Source organism: Nannospalax galili, unplaced genomic scaffold (genome assembly GCF_000622305.1).
Source record: "Nannospalax galili isolate Female #2095 unplaced genomic scaffold, S.galili_v1.0 scaffold686, whole genome shotgun sequence".
NCBI classification, from domain to species: domain Eukaryota; kingdom Metazoa; phylum Chordata; class Mammalia; order Rodentia; family Spalacidae; genus Nannospalax; species Nannospalax galili.
This window is the reverse complement of record NW_008355472.1, coordinates 383785-409635: the sequence shown is the minus strand read 5'-3', so window position 1 is coordinate 409635 and position 25851 is coordinate 383785. Positions and strand designations below refer to the sequence as shown.

Below are 25851 nucleotides of genomic sequence, written 5' to 3'. Positions count from 1 at the left end.
GAAGAATCCCAAAATAATGGCATGGACCAGATCTTCAACAGAATCGTGGAAAGACATGCCCACACAAATACAAGAAGCATATAGAACACCAGAGAGGACCAGAAAACTTTCCACGGCACATCATAGTAAAAACACTAAACATATAAAACAAAGAGACAATAGTGAAAGCTGCAAAAGAGAAACAAGAAGTCACATATAAAGGAAAACCCATTAGGATTACAGCTGACTTTTCAGTGCAAACTATGAAAGCCAGAAGAGCCTGGACCAAAGCATTCCCAGTTTTAAATGACCACAGATGCCAACCCAGATTACTATACCCAGCCAAAATGTCTATTATAGTTGAAGGGGAAAGAAAAATCTTCCATGACATAAATAGGCTGAAGGAATTCATGTCCACGAAACCGGCCCTTCAGAGTGTTCTGGAAGCAATACAAAGTGCTGAAGAAAGGAATGAGTATACCCAAGGGGTTGCGGGAAGAAATTCAATGAAGGTAAAACTGGAAAAATAGAGCTATATCAAGAATGTAAACAGAAATAAAAATGACAGGATTCAATACTCATCTTTCATTAATAACTTTCAATAGTCATCTTTCATTCAATACTCATCTTTCATTAATAATTTTAAATATTAACAGACTGAACTCCCCAGTCAAAAGACACAGACTAGGTAAATGGATTAAGAAACAAAACCCAAGGCGACATTCTTTTATCTCTTCTTTTCTGCTTTCCATTATCAGTCACGTTTTTCTCTTTCTTCATTCGCACTTGCTCTGGCTGGGTAGCTGAAGATGATCTTGAACTTTTGATCCTCCTGCCTCCATTTTCCTAAGTGTTGGGATTACAGGCTTGCACCCATATGCCTGGTTTATGCAGTCCTTGTGATCCAACCAGGGCTTTGTACATTCTGAGCAAACACTCCATCAACTGAGCCAAAGCTACACCTCTGTTTAATCACATTTTTGTTCCTTTTACCCTATACTAGATTTAAAAACAATGCATGTAGCTGTAATGAAATGCTTCTTCTAATCATGTAGTTATTAAAAATTAAATAACAGAACAAAAAAAATATTCAGTTGGGGATATTGCTCAGTAGTACAATATATAGAGAAAGTCCTGGATTTGATTCCCCAACTTTGTAAAAAACAATAAAACCAAATGTCCTTAATAATGTAAATTATGTACCCAAGTAGTTATTAGCAAGGTATTTCTATGACTGGTCTAGAAAGTCTATTTTGGAAGTTTTATTGGAAGGGTGTACATAAATTCCTGTCATGGTTTTGATGTCACAGGAATAATATGGTTGACTATTACAGAATGTGCAAGTTAACTGCCTTTATTCTATCATTCCCAAACCTGAGGTAACAGAATGCTGCTTCCATTTGCTTTTGTTTTGTGGTTTGAATGTGAAATGTCTCCCCTAAGCTTCCTCATATGTTTGAATACTTGGTCACCAGCTGGTAGCACTGTTTTGGAAGGCTGTAGAACTAGAGCTGGAGCCTTGCTGGACAAAGTGCATCACTAGGGGCAGGCCTTTACATTGTACAGCCTTGGCTCTACTTCCTGTCCTCTCTGCTTCCTGACTTCGGACCCAAAGTGACCAGGTGCGTCAGACTCTTACAGCCATGCCTTCCCTGCCATGATGGATGCTATCCCTTCCTAAACTGTATGCCAAAGTATACTTTCCTTCCTCAAGTTGCTTCTTGTCAGGTATTTTGATCACAGCAACAAGAAAAGTCATTAATATACAAACTCTCTCCCTTCTACTTCTGTTTGGCTACAATACAATTTAATTTCCAGCTGAAGATAAGAAGCTAAGGTCCCTTGCAGCACTGAATGTTCCCATGAAGAATAACAGCTTTTAGAATGTGAAATGAATTTTGTACCATCCTATCTGCTTAAATTATTTGGAGACAGGTAAGGATTAATATATTTCTGTAATAAAAGATTTACCCTCATGTCCAGGTTCCTTTTAAATGGTTCCTTTCCCAAACTTGCAATTATAAGAATTTAATTTGCTATTTATTCGGTGAGCATAAGTGGAACTAGAGACATTCTATTTAGGGGCATAAAGTCAGGTACCAACGTTAGACAGAAAGACAAATATCCTATCCTTTCATTTATTTGTGGAAACTTAAAAATTGATCCCAAAGCCACAAATATGATAGAGCTTACCAAAACCTGGGAAGCATGTGTGGGAGGATAGAGGGAATAGCTAGTGCGTACAGAGGCACAGTTGAAAAAAAGGAGCACCTTCTAATGGGCAGGCTTAGCAGCAGGTGCTGTCACCTGCTGAGCCATTTCACAGACTACATAAAGGACATTTTAAACGTTCCTAACACCAATGATTAATGTCTGAGGTATAGATGCTGTCACCTAACTGATCACTATCCACTGTATACATGCACTGAATGTCACACTGTGACATTATATACCAGATTGTGGATAAATACATACCACTACTATGTGTTAATTAAAAGAATTTTTTAAAAAGTAGTTACTTGGTAGGTTAGTAGAGCTGCCTTTAAATGAAGGATCTGGACTATAGCAAGTCTTCTCATTTTTATTTGGCTGTTTAGTTCAAAGAGAAGTCTTGGTTTCCTTTGTAGGCTGGCTAACAGAGCAATCCTAATAAAGATAGCTTAGTCTCAGGTCACAGATACACACATACCTGAAAGAAGGTCCTTTGTAGGGGGGTTGTTTGAAGAAGGAATGCATGAGTCACTGTGACTCTTGGCTACTGTCCTAATTTGAGGCTCAAATTTGGAACTGTCGAGAAGGGACATCTGCTTCTGTGGCGCTTTGCTTTTCAGAGACACAGACTCCAAACTTTGTCCTGAATTAAGATGATGTTGTAGCCTAAGGAAAGAATCCTTTACTGTATCTGAATTCTCTGAAAAGTACAAGTGATCCTTTCCCATTTAAAAAAAACAATGTCAGCAGCTTATAAACCCCATCATGGCAATATCCCACTTTGTCAGAGCTAGGAAGACTGGCGAAGGCAACGTAATTTGGACTTTGAAAGAGGTAGCCTATTTACAATGCAACTTTGTAAGTTTACTTTTAATCTCCTAAGTTAAAGAAATAACAGATCTTTACTACAATTATGGGTTGTACCTTAATTGAAATAAATCAGGACATCCACAAAGAGTGTGTGTTGGCAGAGAACCCTATACAAAGCAAATGCCTGATAATTAAGACAAAATTATGCTTTTCTTAGTCCATTCTATTTCAAAAAAATAATACCTACTCATCCTTTCTCCCCAGGGACATGTGCTTGTAAATTTTTCAGTTGTGTGTGTGTGTGTGTGTGTGTGTGTGTGTGTGTGAGGTGGGTGAGAGAGAGAGAGAGAGAGAGAGAGAGAGAGAGAGAGAGAGATTCTCTCCTAGATTGTGAGTAGTCCTTGGAAACAAGAATTGTGGGGCTTTGCTACTGTTGTTGGCTGGTTTTGGTTTTGTGCATGCTAAGCATGCATTTTACCACTGAGATACATCTTTAGCCACAGGAATTGTTTCTTATTTCTGTGCCTAGCACCTGGTATCCAACCAGGAGCCAGTGGGCGCTTAACAGTTATCCGCTGAATGAGTGACTGCATTTCTCTGTGTTTAGTTTTCCAATCATCCAAAATGAAAGACAAAAATCTTGAGAACAATGAGAGTTAGCAAACACAGAGACTTGCAGATGTGGTTACTACCTTGGTGTTGTTGAGCTGTTGCTGTTGGCTGCTAATTCTTTGATATCAGTTTTGGCAGTAGGTTCTCCAAAAGACTTCGATGCAATCAGAAACTGGGTATTGCTGGATTCAGTGTTCTCTCTCAATCCTTGCTCAGATAAAAGCATATTTTCTGTCACGTCGGTGGTAGGAAGAGGATTGTAGCTGTCATAAGTTTCTGACAGAGGCTCCAAGGCAAGTGAGACCTGAAAGACACATGGAATAGAACAAAATTTCTTTAGCCTCCATTAATTAATTTTTTTTTTTTTTGGTCTTTTTTGAGACAGTGTCTCCCTGTAGCCCCAGCTGGCCTGGAACTTGCTATGTAGACCAGGCTGGCCTTGAACTCAGTTATCTGCCTGCCTCTAAGGCCTGTGCCACCATGCCCAGCTGCAGAATATTTTAAAAAAATTATTATTCTTTTATATTTGTGCATGAATGTATTGCCTACATGTGTGTTAAGTATACTCATGTCATGCAATGCCTGTGGAGGTCAGAGGAGGGCATTGGATCCCCTGGAACTAGAATTATGGGTAGTTATAGGTGCTAGGAATTGAACCCAGGTCCTCTGCAAGAGCAGTTAGTGCTCTTAACTGCCAAGTCATCTCTCCAGCTCTGTCCTCTGTGTGTCTTATATTTCATTGCTTTATGCCTTTGTTTGCCCAGTTTACTTCAGTAACAGTAATTTTAATTTGATTTTTTATGGGTATGAGTGTTTTGCCAGCATGTATGTTAAGTGCACCTGTGCATGTAATGTCCAAAAAGGCCAGAAGAGAGCATCAAATCCCCTAGGCTTGGAGTTACAGATGGTTGTTAGCCACCATATGGGTGCTGGGAACTGAACGTGAGTCCTCTGCAAGAGCAGCCAATGCTCTTAACCACTGAGCTATCTCTCCAGCTCCATGTAGCACCAATTCTTTATGTCTAGGTAACGATGCATGTTTGCTGCCTTCATGTTTCTACTTTGTCTATCCACCAATATAACCACTACTTACTGACTGCCTTATTCTAGGCAGGAGTGTGCTCTGCTCCTCATTCAGAGATGCTTCAGTGAGGACACAACCCTACCACCGGTGTACGCAATATTAGGCAATATTCAGGCAAAAAGCAATATTATTATAACTCGAAGATTGAGGAAAAAGGAAAAAAAGCAAAGGCCAGGTGTGGTGGCACACACCTGTAATCCCAGCACTTCAAAGTAAGGCAGGAGGATTCTAACTTCCACATCAGTCTAGGCTACCTAGTAAGACGCTACCTCCGAAACAACCAAGGGTATTTATGTTTTATTTGTTACTGATAAATTATGAATTTCTTAAAGGTGTGAAACATAGTATTGAGTTTTCTATAGACTAATTAGTATAGTAGGCATAGTAAGTCTAACATGACTCAAGTTTGGAAGAATAAAAGGACATAACATCTTTTGCTTGCGTTTTTATTTGTTGCTTGAGACAAAAAAGTCCCTACCTTCATAAAAGATAAAATGCTAAGATGCAAAACCAAGTTTTTGATGGTTGAGGTAAGTGTGCACTAATCACTGTAATGGTGTCACCTACAATCCTGGTTGCCTAATATGAATGTCAGGATATTCCCTTAACACTTCACTTGCCAAAGACCACTACTGTATTCTAGAAGCACAGAAGGCACTGGAACAATGGTGGTGTCCCTGCCCTTAATACTGATCTGTTGACTGGCCAGTGAATTTTATTTTTGCCCTAAACAGATCTGAATAACAACGCATAAGCCTATCATGCTATTGAATAATGAAGAGGTGCTCAGAAAAATCCATGAATTTTCTATAGTCATTTTAGAATCAACCTCAGGGCCGGCCTAACTCCTCTGTTAACATCTACTGACCCCAGCTCTGGGCCTGAGGCAGAGGTGCTGAAAACATGGACTCTGTCCTAGGGTTCATGGTATGTTATAGGCGAACTTAAATAATCTAAATATGAAATGGTCACTACTCAGATAACAATACTCAGATAAGAATGTGTACCAGGTGACATGGGAACATAGGGAAAGAGTTGAGCTTGAGGAAGAGGTGAGGAAGGAGTGCAGGGAATGCTTCTTTGAGTGGAACACAGATGTCTAAGTTGAGAGTCCTAAGTATGAATAAGCCAGATGAAGCTGAGTGGAGTTGAGGTAAAATCTTACAGGTAAAGGGAAGACCATCTAACTTTGGAGGCATAGAATAGTATTATCCCATCAATCCTTAACCTTTAGGCCTCTCCTTCTAAGCCTTCTGTTCCTCACCATGTGCCTAATTTAGTCTTGTATTCACCTCCTTTTATTCCTGTATACGTCAGTCATGCCCCTCCCGAATTATGGCTCTTACTGTGCTCACTTCTCTGCCAGTGTCATTAATGAGTCAGTGTCTGTCTCTGTCTGTTTGCCTGTTTTTCTCTAGCTGAGGACTGAATCTGGGTCCTCATACATGCTAAGTACATGCTACATTCCCAACCAGATTTTGTTATACAAACTATTTTACTTTTTAAACTGGACATTTCTTTCTTAAAATGTCCACATTTCCCCAAAGTCTTCTCCAATGGAAACAATTTTCACTTGTCAGGATAAGAAAACTATCTCCAGACCATCACCCTATCATTTAAATATATCATTCTCTTTTGAAGCCCACACCATCCACATATACCATAAATATACCACATGCTTCCCCCATCCATAACAGATCAGTGCTAAGGATGTTCATCTGCCTCTGAATAATGACTCAGGGTCTCTTTGGTACCAAGCTGCCAACAATTTCCTACTTATATCGGTGACATCTACTGTCTGATTTTCAGAATGATGCTGCTCAACACAGAATTTTAAAAGTTATTTACCAATATCTTAAAATTGCATTTATAAAAATTTGTATCTCTGGCTTCTCTTGAAAAATCAGAATATCTAGTAGCAATGCTGAGTTGCCATTCTCATGATTTTCATGTGGTAAATATTAGTTGGAGCAGACCAACAGCGTGGCCAGGGTATGTATTCCAGTTGCAAAGTTCCTAGCACATCTCAATCTGAGGCAGTGATAAATGCTCTCTATCATTACATCTGGGGCTATTAAAGTTTTTAATGAAGAGATCTGGGTATAGCGATTTCTTTTTTGGCAGGTCTGAAACTACAAGTTCAATTTTTACAAACTGAGGTCTATTTAGGTTATCTACTTCTTCAGGGAGTTTTGGTAGTTCATGGTTTTAGAAGAATTGGCCCATTTCATTTAAGCTGTTAAATTTCTATATGCAGAATTATTTGTAGCATCCCTTTAATATCTGTGGGTTCTGTAGTTTGCTTTATAGCAGAGGCAAGAGGAAAGTGGAATATTTCTTTTTAAGTTAGTATATATTCATTGTACAAAGTGATGGCTTTCATAATGACATTTTCGAGAATCTCTGTGTGTGCCTGCCTGCATTCACGTGTGTGGGTGCAGACTTCTACTTCACTGTAACTGATACTTCTCATACTTCTTTCCAAACTTTTTTTTTTTTTTTAGGTCTTTCTGAGACAGGGTCTCCTTGTAGCCCCAGTTACTTATTTCCAAACTTCTTAAATGCTCAGAATTTGATTTCTGCTTCTGTCACAACCATCTATTAAAAACAAATTAACAAAATTCAATGACTTTAAATTTTAAAATGCAAATCTTATCATATAAGTTAAATTTAAATATGATAAAGAAAATAGTAGAGCCACTTTGTAAAACATGAACAGTTCCTCCAAAAGTTAAACAGAATTGCCATATCACCTAGGAATTCTACTCCTACTCTATGCCCAAGGGAACTGAAAATGTTATGTTCACAAAAGAACTTAGCCATGAATGTTCATAGCAGTAATATTTATATTAGTATACCCAAATGCCAGTGAACTGAAAAACAGATAAGCAAAAATGAAGTCTATCCACACAATTGAATGTTTCACCCACAAAAAAAAAAAAAAAAAAAAAGGCAGGCTAAATACGGATAAATGCTAAAACTTTATGCTAAGTGAAAGATGACACTTTTAAAAGATCACATATTATTCTGTTAATTTGAAATGTCAAGAACAGGCAAATATATAAGGACAGAAAGTAGATTAATGACATCAGGGGTTGGGGGTGGGACTCATGGGAGAGTGGCTGGTAATGCATACAGGCTAATAGGTTCCTGTACTAGCTCTGCTTCCTGATCTGTCCAGATGTGAGCAAGCAGCCTCATGCTCCTGCTGCCATGCCTTTCCCACCATGGACTGTGCCCTCAAATCATGAGCCAAAGGAAACTCTTCCTTCCTAAAGGTGTTTCTTATTAAGTATTTGGTAACAGAAATAAGAAAAATACTACAGCATCAAAGAATTAGAACATTTTTACCTGAAGTTCTCCAAGCTTCTTAGATGTTGGTGAAACAATGGTAAAAAATCCATTGATTTGATGGGTTGGAGAAAGCTGAGCGAGTCCATTGATCAGAACTCTACCAACTGGAAGATGATCAAGTTTGGTGATTACTTCCAACACCAGCACAGACATATCTAACCAGAAACAATGATAACACAGTCGGATACTGTTCACTATTTCAGTTTTTGAAAGCAGAAGAGTATATAATGAAAAACTCATTTAAATTCCAAATAAATCACTTACCATACCATAAGAAGGAGGGGGAGTGAGCCAAAGAATAATAAGGTTTTAGAGAAGAATGACAGACAGGTACCTTATAATTAAGGGCAAAAAATTACACCGAATATTTAGCTTATCAAGTATTTGGGGCTGGGAGCAGATGATTCAGTAGGTAAAGTGCTTTTCTTGCAAGTTCAAGGATCTGAGTTCAATCCTCAGTCCATGTAAAAATGTCAGGCATGACGGTGTGAGCATGTAATTCCAGCACTGAGGAAGTGGATCCCTGAGTCCACTGACCAGTCAGTCTAGCTTACTTGGCAAGCTCCACATCAGTAAGAAACCCTGTCTCAGAAAAATAAAGTTGACAGCACCTGAGGAACTACATTTGAGGTTGTCCTCTGGCCTATACACACAGACACTAGGAAGGAGAGAGAGAGGGAGGGAGGGAGGGATGGAGGGAAAAGTACCTTTAAGAGTTCTGGCAAATGTATTTGCGGAGAACTTGGGTTTTGGCTCTAAAATTCAAAAGCAACAAATCTAGTTCTTCCACTCTTACAATTTCTAGATTTGAGGTAGAATGAGCTGCTCTTGCACGGCTACAAGGCTTGCTCTTTCCCTCCTACGGGTGTCCAACTGCTTGGTTCTGAGCTCTATCTGGAGCTACTGAAAACACGGAGGTACTGAAAACACTTAGAACTAAGAAGATGAATGGAATGAACACTTGAACTTTACTCTGAAACGTACCCCTAATTCCTTCATGTGCATAATTCACAGGAAGAGAAGAGGCTATGTCAATGGGATCTAAGATGATCTCAAGACCCTGCAAATTCTGAGTATTTTTTAATCAAAGTTGAGAAAATGGTTCATTATTATTATGCGTTCAATACTTAAATGAGAAGTATGTAGGATGTACAATGAGATCTGAGGGTTTGTCTTGGCTCTAATATTCATGGGCTGTTTCTGTCTAACTCACAACCATCTATAAAACAGGCATCTTAACATCTGTGTGGGGGAACTGAGGATACTGCATATAGATCACACAGGACAGTGTCTTCCCACACAGTAGTTCCTGAATGTCCCGTTCTTGGTGGTTATCTAAAAATTATGTGAACTAACTGACGCAAAAGTGCCCTTTAAGGTGTAAATGATGTATACTCATGTGGAATAACAGAAACAGACCAGCACTTGTTGGCTAGTTACTAACAGCTAGGTTCTTCCATGCCTCACTATTCTCTTTTATAAAAAAAAGTACATTATTTATTCATTTTTGTGCATATGTACACATATGTGTACCAATGCATGCATGTGGAGGTCACAGGACAACTTGCAGGAGTTGGTTCTCTCCTCCTACCATGTGGATCCAGGGGATCAAACTCAGGTATTCAGGCTTGGGGGCATGTATCTTTACCCACTGAGCCATCTCACTGGCCTTCTCTTTACAAGTCTATGATATAGGTGTTTCTGACTATAGGTTGGGGATAAAACAAGATCAGACAATTCACGTAACATTCTGAAGTTCAAAAAGCTTTAAAGTCACCACAATGAGGTAAAACTTCTATCCAGTTCTACACCTTACTATAAACCATGTGGCTTTACAATATACTGCTTAAAAGAGATAAAAATGCTTAAATTCATATTAGATTTCTGATTTTTTTAACCTTTGTTTCTGGGGGTTTTTATTTTGTTTTTTGAGATAGTCTCCCTATAGCCTCAGGTGGCCTGGAACTCACCATGTAGACCTGGCTGGCCTCAATCTCTCTGCCTCCCTAGTGCTGGGATTAAAGGCATGGACCACTGTCTTGGCTACCCTTCATTTTTGACTTGGAATTTTACCGTGGTACTCTCCAGCTTTATTCCTATTCCCATTGTCACTCATTTTCCAACTGAATCCTATCTGATAAAACAAAGCCAAGATTAAATGGTGAGGATCACTGAAGGATCACACTGTCAGTTTACTCTAATCTTTCCTTGTTCTACTTTCATGGCCAGAGAAAACATATAAAAAGAAAATATAAGGTGTACTGAGCCCTCTATTTTTTTTAATTATTATTTTTTAAATTTTATGTGTATGAGTGTTTTGCCTGCATGGAGGTAAGTGCACCATGTGTGTGAAATGCTCATGGAGGCTAGAAGAGGACATCAGATCCTTTGGAACTGGAATTACAGTTGTTAGCTCTTAACTGCTGAGTCATCTCTCTAGTCCTGAGCTGTCTATCTTTTGAGGTAGTACAGCATAGCAGATATATTAGTGACACTATACTATTTCTCCCAGAACAGGAAACTGAGGCTCAAAGATGCTAAGAAACTGCTAGTATCACACAGAAATCAGTTCTGAACCCAGAGTTCAAACTTGACTGTCTAGACTTCAAAGCCTGTATTCTTTCAACTCAACCATGTTGCTTCTTTATGAAAACAGTAAGACAGTCAGGCCAAAGGGCAGCTATTTGATCTCATTTTATAGATGAATAAACAGGGTCAGGAATGTGAAGGCAGTTTCCCAAAATCCTGTAGTTCATAAGACCAATTTAAATGTTCAGAGAAAGTATGATTATCTCACGGGATGCACAAATAAATATATGACCTGTTGATTATTAAAAGATACCTTTTCTCTTACTGACCTTCTAGCCCTCCTCCATTTGTTAAATTATATAAAAATATCACTTGAGAACTTCAGTTTCAGGTTCAAGTTCTAAGAGTTCTGTGAGTTTCCTTTAACAAGTCTGCCACTGTAACCAAACCTATTTGTATAGTTACAAATAAATACCATTTTGATTTCTATCTAATGAGAGATCTTGTCTTAAAAAAAAAAAACCTGAGAGAGCTTGTCTTGAAAAAAAACCTTTCTCTTGGATTCACTTTGACCTTCCAAATAGTCATTGCTAAACAATTTTTACATGATGGCTGATCAATTTTCATTGACTAGAACAGGATTTATTTCATAAACAACACAGTACATTTAGAAAACTTTCCTTGAAAAAAACAAAAACACGGTGCCTTCTGACCCCCTAGAGAGGGATGCTTTCCTTTTCTGAAAACCTATCATACTAATTCACTAAAATACTCACCTGGCATTTAGTACATACTACCTTGCACTATTAGTAAGATTTTATGTCTATATTCTCTTTTTCAAACAAAATGTAAACCCCAGAGTGGAGACTATAGTCTAGCAGAAGGCCCAGGTTTGGTTCTAAGTACCCATATGGTGGCTAACAACCCTCTGTTAACTCCAGCTTCAGGGCATCTGGTGCCCTCTTCTGGCCTCTGTGGGCACTGTACACAGATGGTGCACTTACATATATTCAGACAAAACACTCATACACCTAAAATAAAAATAAATTAAAAAAAAAAAAGGTACAGTGAAGACCATGAGTTGTTTTCTTTCTTTCTGTTGTTGTTTGTTGAGATAGAGTATCTCCACATTATCCAGACAGGCCTTGAATTCCTGGGCTTAAGCAATTCTTCCTGAGGCTTCAAAGTTGCTGGGATTAAGGGGCATGGGTTTTGGTATCAGACCCTAGCTGCATCATTTATCAATGATGTGACCTCAGCAGATGTGTCCAATCTCCAGCCTGCAGGCTGCATGCAGCTTCATGTACCCCAGGGTAGCTATGAATGTAGCCTAGCCAAAACTGTAAATTAAAAAAATATATATTTTATTTATTCATTATTTATATTCTAGGTGTATGAGCATATTGTCTGCATATATGTAAATGAACCTTTGTCATGCAATGCCCATGGAGGTCAGAAGAGGGCATCAGATCCCCAGGAAATAAAGAGTTTGGATATTAGTTGCCACATGGCTGCTGGGAACTAAACCTAGGTCCTCTCCAAGAGCAGTCAGTGCTCTGAACTGCTGAGTCATCTCTCCAGCCTATAAATTTTTTTCAAACAAAGAGATTGGGGAGGGGGACAGCATACAGTTCTTGTTTTATGACTCCACTGCATGGTTCTTAAGCATGAACTTTGTAGAAAACAATACTGTGTTACAATTTCAGAAGGCTGGACATGTCTACAAGGATTTATTTCATCTAAATTTCATTATCGATTTAAGTAAGTCTCAAAAATATAAAAATCCTACCTTAAGGGTTATTATAAGGACTAAAATGGGTCAACTGCTAGCACATACACAGTATACGCTCAATAAATGATGACTCCTACAAAGCCTTTTTAATGCTTCAATAATGTCCACAGATCCTAGGTACACAATACTACCAAATGCTGATCACATAAGCATGTTTCATATCAGGTCTGTACTTAAAACCATAAAACAAAAACATACCTGTTAGGTAAGAGGTAAACTGCTTTGGACCGCAACGAATGGCATACCGGGTAGTTGTTCTCACAGCTTTTGGTTCAGTCTGCAGTGCATCCCTGGGATAAAAGAGGGTTCCATCTGATGTTTCTCCCCACCACCTCACTCGGACAAGCACAGAAGTGGAAGGCTTTGCAATCTTCCATACGACTTTATTAATGGTAAGTTTGAGAAAGCAGCGTAGCTGGCCTTCTACCAGAGGTGGTAGGCTTGTAGATGGTGAAATGTCACTCAAACCTATGAGGGAATATTACAATACTAAATTAAAATTGAGACCATAATTTTCTTTTTAAATGAAAAATAAAACACTTTAGTCTCTACACAGAAAAGGCTAATCCTACCTTCCTACCTGTTCTACTACATGAGAAGTAACTAGCAAAACAGGTTAGAGAATAAACTACCTGGTCATTTATGTAAGTCTCATAATTAATGAATATTTAGGTTGGATTCAGGTTATTCTAAGTAAGGAACAGACCAAATATAAACTTTTCTTTAATTGAAAGATACTATTTGGGGGGCTGGAGAGATGGCTCAGTGGTTAAGAGCTCTTGCAGAAGACCTGGGTTCAGTTCCCAGCACCTACATGGTGGCTAACAACTGTCCTAAACTCCAGTTGCAGGGGATCCAACAACCTCTTCTGACCTCTGTGGGCACTGCATGACACAGGTGCACTTACATACATGCAGGGTATACACTCATATTCATGAAAAATAAAATATTTATTTTAAAAAAGGGACTATAGCTGGGCATGGTGGCGCACACCTTTAGTCCCAGAACTTGGGAAGCAGAGGCAGGTGGATCTCTGTGAGTTCAAGGCCAGCCTGGTCTACATAGTGAGTTCCAGGCCAGGGAAACCATCTTAAAAAGACCAAAAAAAAAGGGGGGGGGGACTATAGCCAGGCATGATGGCACGCGCCTTTAATCCCAGCACTTGGGAGGCAGAGGCAGGTGGATCTTTGTGAGTCTGAGGTCAGCCTGGTTTACATAGCGAGTTCCAGGTCAGCTGGGGCTATAGGGAGACCCTGTCTCAATAAAACAAACAAACAAACAAACATACTATTGGAAAACACAGATGTAATTATACATATGGGTACATTTAAAATTTTTTAAAAATTCATTTTTATTTTATGTGTATGAATGTTTCACCTGCATGTATATAAGTGCACCTGTGCATGTAATATCCCTAGAGGCCAGAAAAGGGCAATCAAAGCCCCTGGAACTGGAGTTACAGGCAGTTGTTGGCTGCCATGCAGGTGTTAGGAACCTAACCCAGGTCCTCTGCAAGAGCAGCCAGTGCTCTTAACTGCTGAGCCATCTTTCCAGCACCACAAGTGGGCAGATTTATATAAAATCTCGGTAGTTGGAAGTTTTTTGCTAAATATTGTTAATTTGACTATTTCAAATCCACAGTTATCTTGAACTTGCTCTTATTTTAAAACTACCACTAAGCTGGGCATAGTAGCCCATGCTTTTAATCCTAGCACTCAGGTGATAAGAGTCAGGTGGATTGCTAAGAGTTTAAGAACAGCCTACATAGTAAGGTGTACACAGTGAGTTCTGGGTAAGCCAGGGTTACATAGTGAGACACAGTTTCAAGAAATAAAAAACATCACCAAACATAAAACAGCAACTCCTCTCACTTGACATGCCATTTAGTGTATATATTACACAGCTCAGTATCTCAACAAAGACTACCATCAACTGTCTTTCCTACCAAGATCATGCAGTCGAAAAGAACAGAGACGAAATCTTTAGATTTTGCCACTATGTTTTAGTGCTGGATTCATAGCATTTATTGACTTTGAATCTTGGGAGATTTCAGAGATCTGATAAATCAGGTAAATGAAACAATCACATTTCTCATTTTTGTTTCAGTCTGTACTTTCTTTGTAAGACTTAGAGAAGACTTTAAAAAAAATCATATATTTGAGAGGCTATGGTACAGGGATCTCAAGTTCAAGTCCAGCTTGGAGTCCATAGAGACCCTGTCTCAACAAGCAAATAAATCCATTGGTATATACATCCTTCTATTCCTCTGAGTAGTAGTCATGCATCGTAAGAAAATATAATGGAATCTGGAATCTTCTCAGGATTCTATACAAATAGTTCAACTAAAGCAAATAACAATTTCTACCCTGTACAGTAGTGGGGAAAAATTCACCTATAAAACTCATGGATAATTAGTTGAAATATAAAACTCTATGCACATATACGCACATATATTAGTTTGCTTTCTGTTGCTGTGACCAAAAAACAACATGAGGGGAAAGGGTTTATTTCATCTTGTACTTCCAGGTAACAGTTCATCACTGAGGTAAGTCAGGGCAGAAAGGCAGGCAGCAGCAGGGGAAGGAACCCAAAGCAAAGAACAGGCAGGAATGATGCTTACTGTCATGCTTCCCTTGCTCACTCAGTTATGATTCTTACAGTCCAGGACCACCTGTCCAAGGATGGCACTGTCCACAATGGGCTGGGCCCTCCTACATCAACCAGCAATCAAGAAAATGCCCCACACACAGGCACACAGGCCAGTCTGATGGAGGAATTCCTCAATTGAGGTTTTTGTCTTTCCAGGTGTCTCCAGTTTGTGTGAAGTTGACAAAAACTAACCAGCATATATATGTATACATAAATACATATACATATAACCAACATATATATGTACACACATATATGTATATACATATATATGATTGTACTGTATATGCACTTGCTACAGCAAAGATATTTTATACTATTACACTTCTGTTTTGACTTTCTTCTTAGCAACTAATGTTTGAGTGGTTTTACACAAGGATTACACCAGTACTGGACAACCATATATCTTTCATCTGTCCTGCAAGGAAAGGCATTGCCTCAAAACTGCCTTGGTGAGTTTTAGACAGCTTGGACAAGATTGTTTCCTAGACTGCAGCTTCAGTTCCTAATGCAATGGCCTAACTGTACTACCACTGGCCCCAATAGTTCTGTCCTCACTTAAATAATTATGTCAAAAGTCAGGGTCACCCAATGTGACATGCTGGAGACAGCCACATAACTTAATTTCCAGTTTCATGATCTGCCCTGAGTTCCTACAGTAACTGTTTTCACCGTAGCTACAGTCCTTACTCTTCCGGTTAGCTTGTTTTCCCTTGGGTGCTACACAGTCATCAACAAGTTCTTCAGGAGCTTCTCCGCCCCTTAACTCCTACTCCAAAACAGACTATCAAGCATATATTTATCTTTGCTTAAAAAAAAAAAAAAAAAACCCAAGGGAGCGGGAAAAATAAAACCCCAAACCTCTATTTTTTAAATTCACTTATCCGCACCTTTTAACCCTCACTCTGCCTTAGTTATCACTCTGCAGGCACTATTTAGTTTCCACTCTTTGAAGAACCCTCTCTTTTAACCTTTTGGTTTCCTGGTTATTGTCTATTTGGTCCTTTTTTGTTTTCTTTTCTTGCTTAACCGGAGCAGGTGGAGGTCTCCTTAGAATTCCTTCGCAATTACGCTTTCCTCCAACTTTGACAAATAGTTACCTGTCTTCTTGTGCCCACGGCCGCCCCCAGGCCCTTGGCCTTTTCGCTGTTTCATAACGAGCTCGAGCTCTTCGTCACCAACTCAGGCCAGGGGCCAGCACCTAACCAGTATGCTCCCGCCATCCCTTCCCATGGCGCCTGCGTTCCCCGGCAACGGGTGCCGCTGGGAAGCCTGGGAAGCAGGAAGGAGGCGTTCTTCCTCCAACAGTTCCCAGAAAGCCCTGCCAAGGGAAGGCGCCAAGACGCCTTTCCACCAGTGGACTACAACACCCAGGATGCTTTGCTACACTACCTTTGCTAGGTCCAGCCGGGGCGCCTGCAGCTGCGCAAGCGCAGAGGGATATGCCATTTGAGGACTCCATTGTCCAGCACGCACTGCCTTTTAGAGGACTCCTGCTTCAGGCGAGGGTTGTGGAGTTCTCGGATGGGAGTCTGAAGGGGTCGGCAAACTCCGTTACCCAGTTTCCTTTGTGCGAAGGCTGTGGCGCACTTCCGGTGGAAGCGCGGAAGGCAAGGGGGCGGGATTTGCTGAGCCAGGGGGCGGTAGGCGGTGCTGCCGGTAGCTGCTGGGTGCTGTCCAAAGGCGACTGGGCGTCGGTGGAGGAGGTAACCGTGACCGGTCGTACTGCACGGACGGAGCACGGACGGAGCTTTGGCCACTCTTTGACGGCGTACGGCCTCCCCTTGATGTCGGCCCTCGAGAAGAGCATGCACCTCGGCCGCCTGCCCTCTCGCCCTCCTCTACCCGGCAGCGGGGGCAGTCAGAGCGGAGCCAAGATGCGAATGGGGTACGTGAGTCATACCCCTCTCCCAGGAGGCCAGGCCCTGGCCTTTGGAGAATGGTGCCGGGGCATTCTGAGTGCCACTGGAAGGGAGGCTGAAAATAGGAGGCAATGCTGGCGTCGGCCTGGAGGTGTTTAGATGGAATCGAAGATGGATTCGGGGACGAAGGAGGGCAGTGAGTCAATAGAAATTGGAGGACGGATAGCAATGTTGAAAAGAGACTGATGAGGAAAAGATTGGGGAAGATGAGAGTATAATTTAAGATGTACTGAAAGATCAGATTGCAGAAATGATAAGCTTAGAGGAGAGTAAAACAGTGACAGGGGAAATCTGCCTGGGTGAGTTGAGGGAAATAGGGAATGGCTGAGAGAAAAGTTGGGGGACATAGGGACCGACTAAGGGAAAGCTGGCCAGGAATAGGAAGACTGGGAGAACTGGCTGTAAGAAAATGTGAGGGGTGTAGAACACATTTGGGAAGGGAATAGAATTAAGGAGCAGAAGGTTCTAGAGAAAGTTCCCAGAAGTGTAAGTGTTGGGTTGGAAGGGTGTGTAAAAGAGATTAGGTCTCTTAGGGGGAACCAAGAAAGCTTGGAGAATCGGCGGAAGGAACGGTAGAGAGACTGTGAAAGTGAACGTGATGAGAAGCTAGGGGCATAGGTGGGGTGTGATGTGGGAGAGAGCCGAGTTCAGAGCCCTGACAGTTTTTGTCTGAAGACTGAGAATGAACTAGAAATAGGATTTGTTAAACGGAAGCACTGGAGAGGTAAAATCTGGGAAGCTAAAAGAAGATTTGGGGTCTTTACTTTTTGCTAAGCAAGTAGGACTGAAAGAAGCTTATGCACTAGTCCAAGATCCAGCGTTAGTGAAGCGTTGTGAGGAGCCACTTGCAAGAAAATGGGGGAAACAGTTTGCTGGGGAAAGGGATGCCGTGGCATTTTAAAAAATTCATTCGTATATTTGTTTATTTTCTGTGGTGTTGGGAACGAAACCTGGGCTTCATGCTACACAAATACCATGGAGCTACACTCTCTTCTTGACATGTGTGTTAAAAAGAGAGACACTGTGGGATTTCAGTCCCAGAGTGGCTTGGGCCAGGTTCTAGGAAAGCATGAAGAGTTAAACGTCTTGGAGATAGTTGCTGGAAAACAGAGAACTGAGAAGGCATTGGGTCTCAGGGGGTACTTGTATCAGACAAGATTTGGAGGATTACTAAGTGTAAAGAGAAAGCGTTGTGTGCTGTATTTGGGATTCTAGAGATGAGTTGGTAGATATTTCTGGGGAAAGGACTACAAAAGAGATCTTCAGTTCTGAGGAAGTATGTCCAAAATCTGATGATGAGACGAAGATAGGAAAAGGAGTACTGTGCAGGTTGGTCATAAGAATGAAAAGAATACACACACACACACACACACACACACACACACACACACAAGAACAAAAAGAGAATCTTGTACATTAAAACTGAGTTGCTGGGCATGGTGGTGCTCACCTTCAATTCCAGCACTTGGGAGGTGGAGGCAGGTGGATCTCTGTGAGATCAAGTCTAGCCTGGTCTATGTACTGAGTACTAGGCCAGCTGGGGCTATACCTGTCTCAAAAAGACAACAAAACACTAAAAACTAGGAGGGTTGAGGAGTGGCAAGAATGGTTGGAAAAATCGGAGAAGGAAACTAACAATCCAAGTGGAAACCTAGGATGTGTAGTAAAAAATGAAAATGCTTTGCTATAAGATAGATTGAGGGATGCAAAATAGAAAGAGGAAGAAGAGGCTTATTATAAGGAAAAATAAAGATTGGTCTTGAAAAGACAGGTTGAACTGTAACAGGAACAAAGAGACTTTGGAAGCTGAACCATAACATTTGGGAAAAAATAACCTGGAGTATAAAGCTATTATATATATATCTTAGTTGCTGCCTTTGTATGAGTGTATTATTTATGGTCTCACTGTATAGCAAAGGCTAGGCTTGAGCTCATGATCCTTCTACCTTGCCTGCCTAGGTGTTGGGATTACAAGGCATGCACTTCCACACCTGGTTTATGACTGCCCTTTCTAAACTACAATTTGATCTTTCAGTGTACCAGTACTCTTCTGTACAAATATATTTAAGTGCTAGTTTTTAACATAATTCTCTATGTTTCATGTAAGTTTAACCTCAAATTCTCACTTTATCAGAATAAGTTTTCTGAAAGTGAAGAACTGGGGGAACAATACCAAAAATTGTGAAGGAAAATTCTGCTCACTGAATTTATTTTTATTTTATGTATATGAGTGTTTTGCCTGCATGTATACAAGTACACCTGTGAGTGCAGTGCCAACTGAGGCCAAAAGAGGATGTTGCATCCCCTGGAACTGGAGTTGCAGACAATTGTTTTCCGCCATGTGGGTGCTATGAACTGAACTTGGGTCCTCTGCAAGACCAGCCAGTGCTCTTAACTGCTGAGCCATCTCTCTAGCCCCACAAGTGGGTAGATTCCAGTAGTTGAAAGTGTTTTGCTAAATACTGTTGATTTGAATATTTCAAATCCACAGTTATCTTTAGCCTGCTCTTATTTTAAAACCACCACTAAGCTGGGTGTGGTGGCTCATGCCTTTAAACTCAGCACTCAGGAAGTAGAATCAGATGGATTGCTAAGAGTTTTGGACCAGCCTATAAGGTTTGCATAGTGAGTTCTAGGTCAGCCAGGGCTACATAGTGAGACATTGTCTCAAAAAATAAAAATGAAAAACCATCATTAAACATAAAACAGCAGTTCCTTTCATTTGACACACAATTTGGTGTATATTATACAACTTAGTATTTCTTTTTTAAAAAAAACTTTTAAAAACTTTTATTATTTTTATTTTATGTGTATGCATGTATTGCCTGCATGTAGGTAAGTGAACCCGTGTCGTGCAGTGACTGAGGAGTTCAGAAGAGGCTGTCGGATCCCCTGGGACTGGAGTTACGGACAGTCGTTAGCTGCCATATGGGTGCTGGGAGTCGAACCTGGGTCTTCTGCAAGAACAAGCAGTGTTCTTAACCGCCGAACCATCTCTTGAGCCCCACAACATAGTATTTCAAGAAAGAAATTGTTAAATTTCTTAAATTGTCTTTCCTGCCAAGATCATATGGTTTCTCTCCAGCCCCCCAAAACCTGCTCATTGAAAGATTTTTATAGTCGTTGCTGCTCTATCCTTTGTAAATGGACGCTTTGGTGTTTTTCTTTTGTTTGTTTAAGACATGGTCTCACTGTGTAGCCCTGATTGCTCTGGAGCTCACTATGTAAACCAAACTGGCCTTGAACTCAGAGATCTACCTGCTTCTACCTCCTTAGTGCTGGGATTAAGGGTGTAAGGGTGTTCACCTCCACGTCCAGCTAGATGCTTTGGTTTTATTTTTGTTTTATTGTTTATTTAGGTCAGTTGCTTATCCCGGAAAAGAAAATGCATTAGAAAGATACTTTGTTTTGTTTATTTTGATTTGAGACAATGTTTTGTTTGTAGTCCTGGCTGTCCTAGAATTGATCCCACTGCCCCTGCCACCTGAGTGCTGAGATTACAGGTGTGTGCCCTCACACCCTACAGAAAATGCTTCTCTGTTTTAGTATTCTGAAGAGAAGAGCAGATGTTGATGAATTTTATGTGGTCTTCAAGCAGCTTATTTTCCGAAATTTTCTTTCCTGTGTCCTTACTGGTATGTATTCAGGCTTCTAATCGCATGCTAAGTAGTAATGTAGATTCTCTCCCCCTGGAATCATAAAGCCGAAAGAGAACTTAGAAATTATCCTATTTGCCACTGCATCTTGTGGTTGAGGAACCTAAAGACCTGTAGAATTCTTGGCTCTGTGAGGTAGGTTTAAAAGGCAGAAGAAATATTTTGTCTTAATAAGTGTGGAAGCCATGACTCAAGTACTCCTGATTCTAAGGCACACTTAGGAGCTAATTGGTAGGGTTCTTAGGACTAGAAGTGTGTCTCTGGACTCTGTGGCCTGTTGATATTTTGATTCATGGTTTACCCTTGTAATACTTAATTGAGTTATACATATTATTTCTTTGCAGATACTCTAAGATTTTGTTTTATTTGAGACAGGGTCTCACTGTGCAGCCCTGGTTGACCTGGAACTTGCTGTAGACAACAAGACTGGTCTCAAACTTGGAGGATCCTCCTGGCTGTCCCTTCTGAGTGCTGGGATTATAGGCATGGACTACCATACCCAACTGTTTTTACTGTGTAGCTCAAGCTGGCCTGGAATTCATGGTGATCCTTTTTCTTCAACTTCCTAGTGCTGGGATTACAAGTGTTTGTCACCACACCCTGCTCTCTTGCCTTCATTTATGTGTATTTGTGCATTCAGAGTTTATGATTTTTCTTGAGTTTCCATAATTTTGTTTTAAAAATTGGACTTAGAAATTACAAAGTGTTAATGGTTAATATAGTTATAATCATTATTTTTTAAAAAATATTTTGTGAAAGGACTGTGAAGTAGTGTTCCTATGGCTTTAAAAAATATGCTTGGTAAGTTTAGCTGAACCTTGAACCTTGTCTCCTGAGAAAGTTTATGCAGGAATGCCTGCTGAGGAGTTTTCTCTGGAATGTCAGGTACTCCCCTAGTTTCTCAGGAGACACCTTTATCTCTCAAGATGTAATTATAGTGGTATTTTGGTCATTATATTTTGCTAAATTGCTATATTCTAGCCATTTTATTACCCACTGTTCTGTAAACATTCACCTATAGCTCCAATGAGTATGAATATAACAACAGAGTTGCCTGTGCTTTTGGCACTTGTGTGTGGATAAAGAAGTAAGAGTAAAGAAGAAATAAAACTGTACAAGTCCCATGATCTTTTTTCGGTTCTGTGTAATCCATTCAGGCCCTGTGGCTGCCCCCCTTTGCAGCCACAATTTTGTGCCAGGCATTTATTTTATTTTTTGATTTAATCTATCTACAACTGTGCAAAGTAGATAATCTCCTACATTTTTATGGGTGAGGAAATTTTGTCTCAGACAAAGTCACCCAACTTTCGTGTAGAACTACTAGAATTCAGTTGAGGTTCACTCTGAAGAATCAGTTTCCTTTTCAAGAATACCAATACTGCTCCTGAGTAAGACCTGCAATCCTGGTGTCATAATTCCTTATTAGACAACAATAAAAGACAAAAATGTAGTTGTTTTGAATTTATTAAAATTTTTGGAGCTGCTCTCATTAAATTGGATTTGGGGTTCTTGCTTTATCCACCTCATATGTTTTCAAGGAGGATCTTTTAAGAACTACTGCCTGAGTACCATTGGAGAGACCACAGGATGGTGGAGCCATTCATTATTCCGTGTGTTTATAGCTTATAATATTCTTTTAAAAATTAGTCTATGTGTGTATGTCTGTGTGTGTCACTTTGTGCACATGAGTGTGGGTGCTTGCTGAGGCAGAACGGCATTGGATCCCCTGGAGTTGGAGTTACAAGCAGTTATGAGCCACCTGACATGGGTTCTAGGATCCTAACTCTCATCTACTGCAAGATGTTAACTGCCACGCCATCTCTCCAGCCCCAGTACTTAAAAAATAACTATCTCGTATATTTCTATAATGATTTAACTGGTATATATGTCAATGCTTTTTTGTATTTTATGAGTTAAACTAGGGCAGGGTGGGTGATTTTCTTTTATTTTTGAGGCAGGATTTTGTAAACCTCCAATTCTCCTGCCTCAGATTCCAAAGTTTTGGGATTACAGGTTTATATGCTCAGTTAATATTTTCTTTTAGTCAGTGTTCATCTACTTGCCTCATCCTGCAGAATTGTTAGCAGAAACAGCATTCAAACCCAGGACTTCAGATTTTTAGTTCACGGACCTTCTTATATCAAAGAGTTTGATGTTCAGAGTTTGAAGCCCAGCTTGTATATTTACATTGATGAAGCCATTTGCCTTCTGGTTTGTTTGTTTGTTTGCTTAAGACAGGGTCTCATTATGTAACCCTGGCTGACTTGGACCTCACTATACAGATCAGGCTGGCTTGGAATTCACAGAGATCTACCTGCCTCAGCCTCTCCAGTGCTAGAATTAAAGGCATGTGTCACCACATCCTTTCCTTCTTATAGTCTGTTTACTTATCACTAAAATAATACTTCTAACAGGGATGATACATGAAAAACACATAAGTTCCTGACACATAAGCTCTTAAGGAATGATAGCTGGTAGATTATTATACATTAAGAACAGTGAGAAAGGCTTTTATTTTATGGAATAGAAGCTTTTCCATTTCTTACAGTGTTAGCTGTTTTGTTTGAGATGGGGCTCTCACTATATTGCCTAGGCTGGTCACCATCTTCTGGTCTCTAGTTAGGCTCTGTGTCCTTTTTTTTGTTGATGTTCTTAGACAGGGTCTCCCTGTAGCTCCAGATGTCCTGGAACTCAGTGTGTAGATCAGGCTGACCTTGATCTCACAGAGATCCACCTGCCTCTGTCTCCTGAGTGCTAGGATTAAAGGTTTGAGCCTCCATCCCAGCTTGTTCTTGTCTTTTAATAGCTGAGACTCCAGCTGATATGAGCTGAATGACTCAGGCAGACAGAAAAAAGAGCAGTATGAAATGATTTGCTTAAGATCACAGATTGAGTTATTAAAAAAATCAAATCCAGTTGTTTCTAGTTTGTTTCTTTTTAAATTAAGTTGTAGTCAAATAAATTATATTCAAATACTATAGAATTCATAATTTAATGTGTGCAGTTAGAGCTAGTGATAGAGGTCACTGATAGAACGTCTATTTAGCATGTTGGAGGACCTAGGTTTGATCCCCATCACCACAATGAATGAATGAGTGAATAAATTTCATTGTTTGTTTTTTTTTAATTAATTATTTATTTATTTTTTGGTCTTTTTGAGACAGGGTCTCCCTGTAGCCCCAGCTGTCCTAGAACTCACTATGTAGACCAGGCTGGCCTTGAACGCAGAGAGATCCACCTGCCTCTGCCTCCTGAGTGCTGGGATTAAAGGTATGTGCCACCACGCCCAGCTTTATTTATTATTTTTATTTCATGCGTATGAGTGTATTGCCTGCATGTATGTAGGTGCACCTGTGTCATGCAATGCCCTCGGAGGTCAGAAGAGGGTGTTGGATCCCTGGGAACTGGAGTTAGGACAGTTGTTAGCTGCTATGTGGGCGCTGGGAATCAAACCCTGGTCCTCTGCAAGAACAGTCAGTGCTTCCAACTGCTGAGCCAACTCTCCAGCCCTTTATTGGCTTTTATTCCATCTACCAGGTTGTACAGCTTTCGACATTAATAGAGAAACTACCCAATAGTTGTCACTCTTTCTTCTCCCAATCCCTGGCAATGACTAATCTACTTTGTCTCTATGAATCTGCCCATTCTGAACTTTTTATATTAATCATACAGTTTGCGGTCTTTTGTGACAGTTTCTTTCGCTTGGTATGATGACTTCAAGATTCATCCATGTTATAGCATATATCATTACCCATTTCTTTTTATAACTCAGTTTATTCTATTGTGTGGCTATATTCCACTTTTTTTTTTTTTTTTTCCCTTTTCATCAGTTGATAGATGCTTGGGTTGCTTCACTTTTTTCTTTGCTTTTCTTTTTTTTTCGTGTGTGTTTTTGAGACAGGGTCTCCCTGTAGCCCCAGATGACCTAGGACTCACTTTGTAGACCAGGCTGGCCTCGAACTCACAGAGATCCACTCACCTCTGCTTCCCAAGCGCTGGGATTAAAGGCATGCACCACCACACCCAGCTAAAATGACATCTTTTTTATGTGACACATCTCTATATAAATTTGGGTTTTTAAAAATGGGGTATTACTCCTTTGCTGTTGACTTATTTATTTGTGTCACTATGGGTTTCTTGTTGTTGTTGTTGTTTTTGGTATTTTTTGAGACATGGTCTCCCTATAGCCCCAGCTGGCCTAGAACTTGCTATATAGATCAGGCTATCCTTGAACTCACAGAGATCCACCTGCCTCTGCCTCCCAGGTGCTGGGATTAAAGGCATGTGCCACCATGCACGGCCTACTATTTGTCTTCTTAATTAGAGGAGATTTGTTCATATATTTTAATAGATGGTAAAAATAGGATTTTAGGATTTTCCTGGCTCCTCTTGTCTAATTCTTACAAAATAACCTTAAGTTTGTCATTGTTTTTGTTTCAGAGACAGGATCTTAACTATATGGCCTAGGCTAGCCTTGACCTTGCAATCTTTCTGCCTCAGCCTCCTGAATATTAGGATTACAGGTGTGTGCCAACACTCCTGGTATGAATGTTTATTATTGGTAGGATGTTCCAGAGTTGATTCAGTTACACTTTGTGTATCTTTTGCTGTCCTTAGAATGGTGGCTCCTTTTCTTGCTTGTTATTGTCTGGTTGGTACGACTGCTGCAACTCTACCTGGGTCATCTTTATTTTTCCAAACCATTGGCATTGGGAATGTGATTACTATGACTTGTTTGCACCAATTCTGTTTTATTCCTTAGGGCTGTCAGGAAGAGAATAAAAGATATTCACAACTTATACCTGTCTATATGGATTGGATTGTAAATAACACCTACCCCAAGCCATAAAGTTACAAATGTAGGAGCCTGATTTTCCTACTACAAATTCTCTAGTCTTTTCTTTGTCTCACAGGTAAAGAAGGTGAGTCCCTTTCCCATCCTCTTACTGCCATGTTTAAATACCTTAACATTCACCTGAGATCTTTTGACCAAAGGTTGCTTATTGACTGCAAACCTATTCTTAGTGACTCCAAAACTGAGTCATTAGCTTTTGGGTTTTTTTTTTTTTTTCAGTTTTTTTTTATTTTTTTTTTTTGTGTATGCATGTATTGCCTACATGTAGGTAAGTGCACCTGTATCGTGCAGTGCCCACGGAGGACAGAAGAGACAGTCAGACCCCCTGGAACTGGAGTTACGGACAGTTGTTAGTTGCCATGTGGGTGCTGGGATTCAAACCCAGGTCTTCTGCAAGA

The 25851-nt window shown here is 40.1% G+C and overlaps 2 protein-coding genes across 4 annotated transcripts in view; one reads left to right on the top strand and one right to left on the bottom strand.

Moving 5' to 3' along the window:
• The window catches only part of C2cd3 (C2 domain containing 3 centriole elongation regulator), a 137572-nt gene extending 121306 nt beyond the window's left edge, over window positions 1-16266 (bottom strand). For 2 of the 3 annotated variants that reach the window (XM_008852708.3, XM_029555886.1), the window contains exons 1-5: window positions 16121-16266; window positions 12570-12839; window positions 8048-8205; window positions 3693-3916; window positions 2669-2856 (exon numbers count right to left, since the gene is read on the bottom strand). In XM_008852708.3, the coding sequence (XP_008850930.1) occupies window positions 2669-2856; window positions 3693-3916; window positions 8048-8205; window positions 12570-12839; window positions 16121-16175 (895 nt within the window). In that variant the 5' untranslated portion in view covers window positions 16176-16266. The remainder of the gene's footprint in view (window positions 1-2668; window positions 2857-3692; window positions 3917-8047; window positions 8206-12569; window positions 12840-16120) is intronic. The other variant, XM_029555885.1, reaches the window with a different exon arrangement.
• Window positions 16267-16320: 54 nt separating this feature from the next.
• The window catches only part of Ppme1 (protein phosphatase methylesterase 1), a 74543-nt gene continuing 65012 nt past the window's right edge, over window positions 16321-25851 (top strand). Inside the window, exon 1 of the mRNA XM_008852707.3 lies at window positions 16321-16908. Coding sequence (XP_008850929.1) covers window positions 16463-16908 — 446 coding nt within the window. The 5' untranslated portion in view covers window positions 16321-16462. The remainder of the gene's footprint in view (window positions 16909-25851) is intronic.